Here is a 14,271-nt window from a genome sequence, read left to right as displayed (position 1 = left end):
AGTGGATAAAACAGCTATGGTACATTTACATAATGGAATACCACTTGGCTATAAAAAAAGAAGGAAATCTTACCCTTTGAGACAGCATGGATGAACCTTGAGAGCATTATGCTAAGTGAAATAATCCAGTCAGAGAAAGACAAGTACCATATGATTTCACTCATAATGTGGAATCTAATGAACAAAATGAATTATCAAGCAAAATAGTGGCAAACTCATAGACAGAGAGCAGGCTGACAGCTATCGGGGTAGGAGGGTGAAAGGGTAGAGGGATTGAGCAAAAAATTTAAAAAAGAGAAAAACTAAAAAGTAAAGGTATTTGGAGAGATTTCTGCTCTCGTTAAGATAAGAGTAGCTTTTATGGTTTCTATCGTCCAATCTATTTCTCTTCTAGTATACCACACAGCCACACATTTAAACAAGAAAGACATGATCTGGGGTGGCAGTAAGGAATATAATTTCACATAACAATCTTTACGATAGCACTTAATACCATAATTATTTTTACTAAAAAATAAAATGACACCTATGTAAATAGAACTTTTTTTTAACTTAGAAATTTTAGTTAATCTCTGCCATACAAATACAATAAATTTATTAAAGAAATCACTGAGTTCAGTTTTTTATGTCTGCAAACATAAAACACTCTACTAAGTTATCTTAAATCAGTTTATCATCAATCAAAATGGACATGACTCAATTGTGTATAGCTATGTCTTTAAACATAATTAGATGCTTTATTTTCTATTTATTACCATCCTCAAACCACTACCAAAAATCAAGGTAAAATTAAACCAAAGCCATCAAAATAGACAAGTAGATGAGAAGAAAATAAACTGAGAATACCAAAGGCTGAAAAACTTTAATATCTTGTAACACAGGGTGGGGCAAAAGTAGGTTTACAATTGTTTGTGTGGAAAATAATACAAGAATAAATAATAATACAAGAATAAATTCTGAGTTCCCCATACTCACAATTGTAAACCTTTTAACCCACCTTGTATGTTTAAAATGTAAATATTTAACATTCTGAATATAGTTATTATTTAAGAGGAAAAATAGCTGCCTACTATGAAAGAAATTGTCCTCTGCATAGTATAAACAGGAGGGAGTTAACCAGAAGAATCTTTTCCATTAAAGAAGAGGAAATAAACAAGGCAAACCTCTTCCCTTTGGACAAAAAAAAAAAAAAGGTGCAAATCACTGACCTAGAGCATCTGTGCATAATAAACTCTACTTTCTCACTGCAAAATTATATTTTTCATACAATATAATTGCAGATTCTAGCCACCTCTGCTTCAGTGAAGTGGTGCTCAAATATTTTTTTGCAAGTAAATGAAAATTATAATGATTGTTATCAGTCACAAAACAGAGAGAAAGGCAAAGAAGTCTGTCATTTGATTAGAGTCCTGTTACTTTGGTAAAAGCTTGGCCATCCTGAAACCCTGAAGCCTGAGTTATTCTGGACAGTTAAATATTCCAGACTGCTGAAATTTTACCTTCTAAATTACCAATTTTTTATTTTATAATTTGTTGTAAGATTCTCTATTGAAGTATGCCACATTCTTTGCTTAAAAACAAATGTTTTAAACTACAAAAATAACACAATTGTTTAAAAGACTTCAATAATTCAAAAGTGTAAATAAAAAAAGTTCCTTCCCTTACCATCCCCCTTCCGATTCCCCAGGGGGTAACTGCTATAAAACAATTTGGGTGTATCCTTCTGTACTTCTTGAGAATACATACAAATTTTATACATAATTTGTATTCAAAAACTAGAGTAAGCAAGCAGATTTGCTATACATTCAGTTCTATAACTTGCTTTTTACACTAATAGATTACTAGTAAATAGCCTTTTAAGTTTAAATATACTAGTATACCTGATTTATTTAAACTGCATATTCCACAGTATTTTTCATCATTCCCTTACTGACAGGTACTTTAGACTGGAAACTCTTTTTAATCTGTTTTTAATATTTTAATCTTTTTTATTGTCATTTCACACTGCCATCACTGTATTGCCTAAAGTATTTCTTCTCCTCACTTACATTGGAAAAGCTGGAATCCAAAGAACTTACTGTGCTAGAATTGAGATCAAATTTAAAATTAAATGAGGAAAAATTTTTGTTGTTCACATGTGAATACAATTTTGATTGCTATTTTAACTTTTCAGAGGTCCTTAATGCTTCTAGATTCTTGAGGGGTAAAGTTCCAAGAGTGTAACTTCTGGACAGGTGAAATATCATCACTATTATTATTAACTAGAGGCCCGGTGCACGAAATTCGTGCACGGAGGGGGGTTGTCCCTCAGCCCAGCCTGTACCCTCTCCAATATGGGACCCCTTGAGGGATGTCCGACTGCCCGTTTAGGCCCAATCCCACCGGGATCGGGCCTAAACGGGCAGTCGGACATCCCTCTCACAATCCAGGACTGCTGGCTCCCAACCGCTTGCCTGCCTGCCTTCCTGATTGCCCCTAACCACTTCTGCCTGCCAGCCTGCTCACCCCCTAAACCACTCTGCTGCCAGCCTGTTTGCCCCAAACTTCCCTCCTCTGCCGGCCTGGTCACCCCTAACTGCCCTCTCCTAAAGGGTTGATCACCTCCAACTGCCCTCCCTTGCAGGCTTGGTCCCTCTCAACTGCCCTCCCTTGCAGGCCGGGTGCCTCCCAACTGCCCTTTCCTGCTGGCCATTTTGTGGTGGCCATCTTGTGTCCACATGGGGGCAGGATCTTTGACCACATGGGGGCAGCTATATTGTGTGTTGCAGTGATGATCAATCTGCATTATAGTACTCTTTTATTAGATAAGATAGAGGCCTGGTACAGGGGTGGGGGCCAGCTGGTTTGCCCTGAAGGGCGTCCCGGATCAGGGTGGGGTTCCCTTGGGGTGTGGGGCGGCCTGAGCGAGGGGCCTGTGGTGGTTTGCAGGCCGGCCACGCCCCCTGGTGACCCAAGCGGAGGCCCTGGTATCTGGAATTTATTTTCCTTCTACAATTGAAACTTTGTAGCCTGGAGCGGAGCCAAGCCTGGGGCTCCCTCCGAGGCCGGCAGCCATTTGTGTTGGGGTTATAATTGAAACTTTGTAGCCTTAAGCGGGTGAGCCCGGCCAGGGTGTGCAGAAAGCTTTGCTTCCCCTGTTGCCGGCGGCAACCCTGGCCTGCACTCTCAAGCTCCATTCTGCCGCCATTTGTTTGAATTTGTTTACCTTCTATAATTGAAACTTTGTAGCTTGAGTGGAGGCTTAGGCCTGGCAAGGGCAGGTGGAAAGCTTGGCTTCCTCTGTTACCTAGGAAACCTTGCTCTCTGTGGCCGTAGCCATCTTGGTTTGGGTTAATTTACATACTCGCTCTGATTGGATGCTGGGCGTGGCTTGTGGGCGTGGCTTGTGGGTGTGTCGGAGGTATGGTCAATTTGCATATTTGCCTATTATTAGAGAGGATACTAGAGGCTTGGTGCACGAAATTCGTGCACGGGGGATGTGTCCCTCAGCACAGCCTGCACCCTGTCCAATCTGGGACCCCTCAAGGGATGTCCAACTGCCTGTTTAGGCCCGATCCCGGTAGGACAGTCGGACATCCCTCTCACAATCCAGGACTGCTGGCTCCCACTGCTCGCCTGCCTGCCTTCCTGACTGCCCCTAACCGCTTCTGCCTGCTAGCCTGATCACCCCCTAACCACTCCCCTGCCAGCCTGATTGATGCCTAACTGCCCTCCCTTGTAGGCCTGGTCACCCCTGCCCTCCCCTGCAGGCCTGGTCCCCCCCAACTGCTCTCCCCTGCAGGCCTGGGTCCCCCACAACTGCCATTCCCTGCAGGCCCGGTCGCCCCCAACTTCCCTCCTCTGCCAGCCTGGTCACTCCTAACTGCCCTCCCCTGCAGGCTTGATCGCCCCAACTGCCCTCCCTTGCAGGCCTGGTCCCTCCCAACTTCCCTCCCCTGCTGGCCTGATCACCCACAACTGCCCTCCCTTGCAGACCTGGTCCCTCTCAACTGCCCTCCCCTGCTGGCCATCTTGTGGTAGCCATCTTGTGACCACATGGGGGCAGCCATCTTGCATGTTGGAGTGATGGTCAATTTGCATATTACTCTTTTATTGGATAGAATAGAGGCCTGGTACATGGGTGGGGGCCAGCTGGTTTGCCCTGAAGGGTGTCCCAGATCAGGGTGGGGGTTCCTTTGGGGCATGGGGCAGCCTGGGCAAGGGGCCTGTGGTGGTTTGCAGGCTGGCCACGCCCCCCGGCGACCCAAGTGGAGGCCCTGGTATCTGGGATTTATTTATCTTCTATAATTGAAACTTTGTAGCCTTGAGCAGAGCCAAGCCTCCTGCTTGCTCCACGGCCACAGCCATTTTTGTTGGGATTTATTTATCTTCCATAATTGAAACTTTGTAGCCTTGAGTAGAGGCCTGGGCCTGCCAGGCTGTGCGGAAAGCTTGGCTTCCTCCATTGCCGGGGAAACCCAAGCCTCCTGCTCACTCCGTGGCTGCAGTCATCTTGGTTGGGTTTATTTGCATACTCACTCCTGATTGGCTGGTGGGCGTGGCTTGTGGGTGTAGCAGGGTGATGGTTAATTTGCATATTACTCTTTCATTAGATAGGATACTAATAGGCTCTCTGTTAATATTCTCAAATGGGAAATACCTGCTTTAAAAAAAAAAAAACAGGAAGCCAATGGATGAAGAAATTAACATGATGCCACTCTTTCAGTAAATGTCCTAATAGTATGTGCATCATTATAAAAACATCTACATATATAAAAGGCTAATATGCTAATTGTCCCTCCTACCATCCAACCAGTCTCTATGACGCACACTGACCACCAGGGGGAAGACGCAGGAGCTGCCGAGCTGCAGTGACTTGGCAGCAGCAGTCCTCGGGTGATGCACCCCGAAACCAGAGAGGAGGGAGCCCGATTCCTCACTGGGCTGCACAATTCCACCTTCAGCTGTGGGTTATGTTGTTGCTGAGACACTGCCGGCCCCAAATCTGGTTTACTGCACACTTGCTTTTGCGTTCACCACCATGTACAACAGCAACTTTGCAGAGTGCCCTCTCGCACTCCAGGACCCCTCAGGGGATGTCGGAGAGACAGTTTTGGCCCAATCCCCACAGGCCAGGCCGAGGGACTCCACCTGCCAGAAGGACCCCACAGATGCCCTTCAAGCCATGGCACCACCTGAGGTGCGGCTGGCTCCAGGGCATGTCCGGCCAGTTTCGCCCAGTCCTGCCCCCCCGGCCACCTCCTAATTAATTTCCTTTCAATATGCACAAATCCATGCACCAGGTCACTAGTTATTAATAATCTATTCATCATACTTGTCTAATTTCATCCCTAAACTAAGTCAGTTGATTGTATAAACCACTACTATGGTAGTTTATCATGTGGTTTCTCATGCAACTATCAACCCCTTCCTTCTGCTATCCACTACCTTAAATTTCTCTTGGGTAACTAGCCCTTCCCCATCATTAGCTACAAATCATTCTAATTATTCTCACCCCAGTGAATTGTTCAGGATAAGCATATAACCTAAACAGGGTTAGCATGACAAAAGGAGAAACCTTTGCTGGGACTTCTGGAAAAAAGAAACTAATACAAGCTTGCACTCTGCTTTCCTTCTATCACCCTCTTCTCCCTTCCTTCACTTTTTTCCTTCCCCTTCCCTATCCTCTCTCCTTCCCCAAATGCACAATAGAGAAAAAAAATCATTCCTCACCAGGATGTAAGGATATAAAGATACGAGTGGACCAGTGCACGAAATTCGTGCACGGGGGGGGGGGGGGGGGGGTATGTCCCTCAGCCCAGCCTGCTCCCCGGCCAGCCCGATTGCCCCTAACTGCCCTCCCCTGCCAGTCTGGTCGCCCCTAACTGTCCTCCCCTGCAGGCCTGGTTGCCCTCAACTGCCCTCCCCTGCTGGCCCGGTCACCCCTAACTGCCCTCCCCTGCAGGTCTGGTCCCCCCCAACTGCGCTCCCCTGCAGGCCTGGGTCCCTCCCAAACTGCCCTCCCCTGCTGGCCCGGTCACCCCTAACTGCCCTCCCCTGCTATCCTGGTCACCCCTAACTGCCCTCCCCTGCAGGTCTGGCCCCCTCCAACTGCCCTCCCCTGCTGGCCTGGTCTCTTCCAACTGCCCTCCTCTGCTGGCCCGGTGACCCCTAACTACCCTCCCTGCTGGCCTGATTGCCCACAACTGCCCTCCCCTGCAGACCTGGTCTCCCCCAACTGCCCTCCCTGCTGGCCTGATCGCCTACAATTGCCCTCCCCTGTAGGCCTGCCCCCCCCCCCAACTGCCCTCCCCTGCAGGCCTGGGTCCCCCACAACTGCCCTCCTCTGCCAGCCTGGTCACCCCCAACTGCCCTCCTCTGCCGGCCTGGTCACCCCCAACTGCCCACAACTGCCCTCCCCTGCCAGCCATCTTGTGGTGGCCATATTGTGTCCACATGGGGGCAGCCATCTTTGACCACATAGAGGTGGCCATCTTGTGTCTTGGAGTGATGGTCAATTTGCATATTACTCTTTTATTAGATAGGATGAAATCTAGAGCTAAGAGGGCAAAAGGGATGGTACTACTGAATGGAACCTGAGGATAAAGGCAGCAAAAGGGAGGTAGAATCCAAAACTAGAACCTGGACACATTTGACCCCAGAATCAAAATATGCCTGGAATTTTTAGTCATGTGGGTCAGTTTAGGTTGGATTCTCTGTCAGTTGAAATATAAAGAATCCTAACGCCCTATCCCTAGAACCTTATACTGATTTGTGTCTAGTCTTCAGACTTCAAGTACCATTTCTATTAAATAAGTTCCAGCAAAACTACTTGTCAAATTGTGGTCCAACAATGATCTTCTGCTATAACAAAATCTTGAAATTAATTCCATTTGTTTTAAGACTAAAATTTTCCCTTTAAAACTTTTATCTTCTGGCACATATTCCAAAATCAGTAACATATATGATTTTTGACAGAAAGAAACTCAGCTAAGCACATTCAATTTCCAAGTCATAGAAACTTTAAAAAAATCAGAAACTGAAGAAATCTTCAATGCTTTAGAAAGATTACTAAAGCAAAAAACTATGAAAGAATAAAACTATAAAGGACAGAATTTATACCCAGAATTTTTCTTTTTACTAGCATTTTGCTTCCTGACTCTAGGATTTTAAGTATCTTTTGGAAAGAAGCTACTTATGATTTAATTAAATTGGTAATTAAAACAAGCCAGTTACCTAATGCAATCTACTTCAATGAAAAACAGAATTTAACATCTAGTATATCACATTTACCTAATATCCAACTATTTTTATTTTGTTTGTTTATTTTTTGTTAATCCTCACCTGAGGATTTTTTTTCCATTGATTTTTAGAGAGAGTGGAAGGAAGGGAGGGAGTGGGGTTGGGGGGAGAGAGAGAGAGAGAGAAACATGAATATGAGAGAGACATCAATTGGTTGCCTCCAACACATGCCCCAACTGAGACCGAATCTACAACCCAGAGACGTGTCCTTGACTGGGAATCAAATCCGTGACACTTCGGTGAGTGAGCCAACACTCTAACCACTTGAATCACATCGGCCAGGGCACACCCAACTATTTTCACATGTAATTTCACTTCTGAGAATTGAAAAAAATTTTAACTTACCTCAATTGTTTCGCATAGTTCTGTTCAATTTCTATCCTCTCTTTAACAAATTTGGCATATCTTTCCAAGAAGTCAATTCCCCATTGTGTATGCTTGTCTAAGCTGTCGAACTGATCCTAGAAAAGGAAGGTAACAGCACAGTAAAAAATCTAATTTTATTCACAAATGCTTTAACTAGCTTCTAATATTCATCCAGAGAAGCAATGAAGTAAAAGAAGGAAAACCTAGGCTCTTCTGTGGGTCCCCACCCACTGCATCCTTTAAGACCCACACAGAAATAGATTCCTCAGCATGAATCATGCTACTTTATGGCTGAAGGCCTTTACACATGTGGCTCTCCCTAGCTGCAACACCCTCCCCTAGTCACCTTTTTGCACTCTTATTCCTCTGTTGAGATTCAGTTCAGATACTCTATCCTCCAGAAAATGGCCCTAAACTCATGGACTGGGATAAGGGGCCCTTGTCTGGGTCCCAAGGCTCACTAAAAATTCCTATCTTTTTCACTTGACATACTATATTGAGGGCAAGAACCACGTACTACTCAACTCTGAGTTACCAAGATATTAGCACCATGGCTTGCCTGGTACCACAGCAGGCACTCAATGAAAATTAGCTGAACAGAATCAAATTATTATCTGGGTTCATATGCTGGGCTCTGTACTTATCAGATGTCTGACCTTGGGCAAGTTACCAAGGCTGTTTGAACTTTTTCCATCTTAATATGGGAGTCCCATCACCAACCTCAATAGGATTATAGTGATGTCATTAAATGTTCTGAAATGCAGTACACACAATACTAATACTGTACCAATAAATCTTACATGGCTCTTTCAATTCTCAAAAAAAAAATTCCCTTCTACCTGTTGCCTAAGAAACCATCATTTCCTATCCCTTAAGAATAATCTCCAAATTAATAACTTGGTGCTGTCTCCCTCACCCACAACGCAAGTCCACAATGCTGATAAAAGATTCAAATACTTCTTTCTATATTCTAGTTTTTCTTTCCTCAATCACCCATGGTTTAATCACACTTGTTATTTACCCATGAATTTCCAAGTCTTTTCTTTTTATCTTTTTCCCTATCCTTATTTCCTTAAATCATTTTAAAATTCCACTGGTAAAAGTAAATACTCTCTAAACAGCAGCGATACAATTTATCTGCTTATTACAGTTTGGTATTACCACTCTAATTCTATTCTTTCATACAATTTTTTCAATGTCACTTGCTTCCTAAGTAGACTTGAAAATAGCAAGAGGGTGCACTGCTCAGTAAACTTAATATGGAATTCTCTTTCAAATTTAAAAAACCCCAGCAAAAAACAGTGCAAAAAAAAAAAAAGAATAGTCTGAAGTTGAAATAATCATCCTTCATTTTACTGAAATGTTCAGTTTCTTGCTAATCATCTTCCTCATCAAATTTTATATTATACTTCTCTATCTTCTAGATGAAATCTCCAAATTTATTACAACCCTCTCCCCTATCAGTAAAAAATATGAATACTTCTATTTGTATACTAGAGGCCAGTGCGTGACATTTGTGTACTGGGGAGAGGTGGGAGGTCTCTCAGCCTGGCTTGTGCCCTCTGGCAGTCCGGGACCCCTCGGGGGATGTCCGCCTGCCAGGTTAGGAGGCAAGAGAGGCTCCTGCCACCACCGCTGCACTCGCCAGCTGTGAGCCCGGCTTTTGGCTGAGCGGCACTCCCTCCTGTGGGAGCACACTGACCACCAGGGGACAGCTCCTGTGTTGAGCGTCTGCCCCCTGGTGGTCAGTGCGTGTCATGGCAACCAGTCATTCCGCAGTTCGGTTGATTTGCATATTAGCGTTTTATTACATAGGATTTCTAAATTATATACACTATACTATTAAATTATGAATAATGAAATCCACAAAAAATGAAGTAAACATTATTTTTAAACTTCATTTTAAACATTATTTTTACTTATTTAACAAACAAAAGCCTCCCGGCCATGACTTTTTAAAATACTAACAACAATTTAGTGAGAGCAATGACTTGACTATGACTCATTATTTCTAAAATCTTGGTTTAATACTTAAAGGCAAAGCAATCCGAAGGCCTTAGCTTTAAATGGTGATATTTAGTTTCTAGTGGTTGTCACAGGCTGGGGAACAAATGACACCTCACAAAAACATAAAGAGCTAAGTGGAAAAAGTTCACTGTTGACTGCATTTTCCAATTCCGTTATCAACCTTATCCACCAAAGTGGAAAGGTTTATGTTAAAATCTGTTAAAATATGCTAGTAAATGTCAGTGATGTCAGTCTGTGATTTTCACAAACTAATCAGAAAACACTGCATCTTTACATTTTGAATAAATAGGTTCAAACTCCACTAAAACTGACTGTGATATACTTTTATGTGTCAATTTGGCTAGGCCACTCTGCCCAGATACCTGGTCAAATTATTATCCTGGGCCCAGTGGCATGGCTCAGTGGTTAAGCATCAAAACCTAGGAACCAGGGGGTCATGGTTCGATTCCCGGTCAGGGCACATGCCGGGGTTCTGGCTCAATCCCCAGTGTGGGGCTTGCAGAAGGCAGCCAATTGATGATTCCCTCTCATCATAGATGTTCTCTCTCTCTCTCTCTCTCTCTCTCTCTCTCTCTCTCTCTCTCTCTCTCTCTCTTCTTTCCTCTCTGAAATAAATAAAAATATGTTTAAAACATGTATGTATTATCCTGAATGTTTCTGTGGAGGTATTTTTTAGATGAGGTTAATATTTAAATTGGTGGATTTGGAATAAAGCAGATTACCCTCCATGATGCAGGTGGGTCACATCCAATCAGCTGAAGGCCTTACGAGAACAAAGACCTTTCCCCTGCAAGAAGCACTACTGCCAGGTGACTGCCTTTGGGCTGGAACTGCAACTCCGCCCTGCACCTACACTGCAGAGTCTGGATTTGCCTTGTAAAAGGGGGCAACCCAAACTTTATAAATCACTATCTCTCTATCTGTTTATTTACATACACTCATATACACACACACTCATATACACACACACTCTGTTGGTTCTGTTTCTCTGGAAAACTCTAATACATGAACTTTAAAACAAGTAAAAAATTTCTGTTTACAAGTGTTTTAAGTGTACAGATACAATATTTGTAGGTGATACATCATTTTCAGCAACAGAATTATATAATGCTGGATGCATTTCCAAATATTCATCATCAAAATCCTTTCTGCGTAGCTCAAATTTCTTTGGAAAAGCAACTATCCGCTCGCTATTAAAAGTTCCCTTTTATCTTGAAGGAACAAATTTAATTTTCTCAAAAATACCTAGGAAAGCATATTACTAACAATCACTTATTAAAGAAAAGGTCAACAAATTTGAAACAGCCAGGAGATAAAGAGCAAACTGTGTGAAACAAAGATTTTCAATGGTACATCCCCATTTCATTTGGGAATACTATAAAAAGTCTATTTACTGAGAGGGTTTACTTGAAATGCAGGCAGACAGGGCAGGAGTCCAGTGGGGAAACAAAGGCAGGTGGAACATAGGCAGGGGCAGACATGGCAGTTTGAGCAGCCTAACCACAGGAACCAGCCAAGCAGAAATAATAAAATGTTTCTGGACTCAAAGCGGGAGGGAGGCATGGGAGAACAAGGGAGGGCCTGCAGCAACAAGGTGAACGAATGCATAGAAACAGAGAAAGTTTAGCACAGGAACAGAGAAAGAACACAGAAACAGGGAAAGTTCAGGTCCGTTACTGGGCAAAAACAATTGAGGGAATCAATCAGGTGATGACACAGGTAGACCTAGAGCAGGCTTGTAGCAAATATATACCCCTAGACTACAAGGCTTTAACAGGCAGCCCATTATTGGGTCCTCCTCCCCTTGCAGGGAGTCTGAATCTGCTTGTAATAAATTTTCCACACTTTTGATTAAATCTTCTGATCTTCGGAGCTCATTCTTTGGTATTGTGAGACACGACCCCGGGAAAACACCTTGGCTCACCATTCCAGTTATCACTACTATATCTTAAAGATTATTTTTATAAAAGTAACCATAATAAAAATATGCTGTAATAGTCTCTGGACTTCTGGCTTTAATTTTCTTTGATTATCTATAAGTAAGTAAGTGAATAAATTGCAACCATATCCCAATTTTCTTTTTAAAATTCCAGTAAACATATGCTTTCTTCATGGTTATTTTTTTTTCATAAAACACTGTCATTTACTGTTGAGAATAAATACTCTTTTTTAAAAATACATATATCTTTATTGATTTCAGAGAAGAAGGGAGAGGGAGACAGAGATAGAAACATCAATGATGAGAGAGAATCATTGATAGGTTGCCTTCTGCACGCCCCACACTGGGGACCTAGCCTGCAACCCAGGCATGTGCCCTGACCGGGAATTGAACCATAACCTCCTGGTTGATAGGTTGAAGCTCAACCAGCCAGCAATTCCGGCCAGGTGAGAATAAATATTCTTCAACACAACTTTCCTTTAGTGGTTCACAGGAAAGTTCTAAATATACTTCATTAATGAAACAGAATCTAGCAATTATAAGGTGAGATGTTAGAAACATCTGTACTTTAATCAAACTGTATAGCAACTTTCCAACATAATTTTCCCTAAAAGAAATTTCTTTAGGGGTGTTATCAATGAGACTTCTAACAATATTTGTTGAGAACATTAGTTTGTCACCATGTTGTTTTACATATATCATTATTTTTACAACAAAAAAGCAAGTGTATTTCTTTTTCTTTTTTTTTAATTCTTTATTGTTTAAAGTATTACATAAGTCTCCTTTTTCCCCCATTGACCTCTCCCCAGCCACCCCCACCCCCAGCACATGCCCTCACCCCCTATTGTCTGTGTCCATTGGTTATGCTCACATGCATGCATACACGTCCTTTGGTTGATCTTCTTATCCCCTCCCGCCCCCTCCCCCCCGCCACGACCTTCCCTCATAGGTTGGACGTTCTGTTCGATGCTTCTATGACTCTGGTTATACTTTTGTTCATCAGTTTATGTTGTTCATTTATATTCCACAAATGAGTGAGATCATGTGATATTTATTTTTCTCTAATTGACTTATTTTGCTTAGCATAATGCTCCAGTTCCATCCATGCTGTTACAAATGGTAATAATGCCTTCTCTCTTTCTTTTTTAAATATATTTTATTGCTTTTTTTACAGAGAGGAAAGGAGAGGGATAGAGAGTGAGAAACATCAATTCAGCTGCCTCTTGCACACTCCCCACTGGGGATGTGCCCGCAACCAAGGTACATGCCCTTGACCGGAATCAAACCTGGGACCCTTCAGTCCGAAGGCCGACGCTCTATCCACTGAGCCAAACAGGTTAGGGCAATAATTCCTTCTCTTTTACAGCAGCATAGTATTCCAATGTGTAGATGTACCACTGTTTTCTAATCCACTCATCTGCTGATGGGCACTTAGGCTGTTTCCAAATCTTAGCTATTGTAAATTGTGCTGCTACGAACATAGGGATGCATATATCCTTTCTGATTGGTGTTTCTGTTTTCTTGGGATATATTCCTAGAAGTGGGATCATTGGGTCAAATGGGAGCTCCATTTTTAGTTTTTTGAGGAAACGCCATACTGTTCTCCACAGTGGCTGCACCAGTGGAACCAGCAGTGCAAGAGGGTTCCTTTTTCTCTGCATCCTTGAAAGCACTTGTTGTTTGTTGATTTGTTGACAAACAAACTTGTCGTTTGTTGATTTCTGACAGGTGTGAGATGGTACCGCATTGTCGTTTTGATTTGCATCTCTTGGATGATTAGTGACTTTGAGCATGTTTTCATGTGTCTCTTGGCCTTCTGTATGTCCCTCTTTCTAAAAGTGTCTACTTAGGTCCTTTGCCCATTTTTTGATTGGATTGTTTATCTTCCTTTGAGCAAGTGTATTTCTAACAACATGCTGTCTTTCACCAAGCTGGAAATTTCCAGAGGATTACAGCACACTCGTGTTCATAGCAGCATTATTCACAATAAACAAAAGGTGAAAGCAGCTGATGTGTTCATCAACAGATGAACAAAATATGGTATATAGATGACAAACTATTACTCAACCTTAAAAAGAATATTCTGACACATGCAACATGAATGAACTTTGAAGACAGTAAGTGAAATAATCCAATCACAGAGGACAAATACTGTGTGGTTCCATTCATATGAACTACCTAAAGTAGTCAAAAGCAGCTAGAGACAGAAAGTAAAAAGTTGGGAATCTAAGAGGGAAGGCAGGGAGAGTGGGTGGGTGGAAGGTAATCAACCAAAGACCTTGTATGCATATATGCACAGTCCATGGACACAGACAAAAGGATGGCACAAGAGGCGGTCAATGGAGGGAAAAGGGGGGCATATGTAATACTTTCCACAATAAAGAATTTTTTTTTTTTTTAAAGAAGAAGTGAAAAGCTGGTCCCAAGGGCTGAGGGGAGAATGAGTTACTGTTTAATACAGTGGTCGCCAACCATTCGGACCTCACAGACCCCCAGTGGTCCACAGACCACCGGTTGGCGACCGCTGGTTTAATGGGTAGAATTTCCATTTGTTAAGATGAAAAAAGTTCTGGAGATGCATGGTGATGATGGCTGCCCAACACCATGAATATACTTAATGCCACTGAACGGTACACTTAAAATGGTTTTATGTTATC

General features: G+C 42.7%; 1 protein-coding gene across 2 annotated transcripts in view; it reads right to left on the bottom strand.

The window, feature by feature from the left end:
* The window catches only part of FNBP1L (formin binding protein 1 like), a 122,842-nt gene that overhangs the window by 59,601 nt on the left and 48,970 nt on the right, over window positions 1-14,271 (bottom strand). For both annotated transcript variants that reach the window (XM_008154737.2, XM_008154738.2), the window contains exon 2: window positions 7,627-7,742. In XM_008154737.2, coding sequence (XP_008152959.1) covers window positions 7,627-7,742 — 116 coding nt within the window. The remainder of the gene's footprint in view (window positions 1-7,626; window positions 7,743-14,271) is intronic.

Source organism: Eptesicus fuscus, chromosome 9 (genome assembly GCF_027574615.1).
Source record: "Eptesicus fuscus isolate TK198812 chromosome 9, DD_ASM_mEF_20220401, whole genome shotgun sequence".
Classification (NCBI taxonomy): Eukaryota; Metazoa; Chordata; class Mammalia; order Chiroptera; family Vespertilionidae; genus Eptesicus; species Eptesicus fuscus.
Note: the sequence above shows the minus strand (reverse complement) of the source record. Positions and strands in the feature narration are given on the sequence as shown.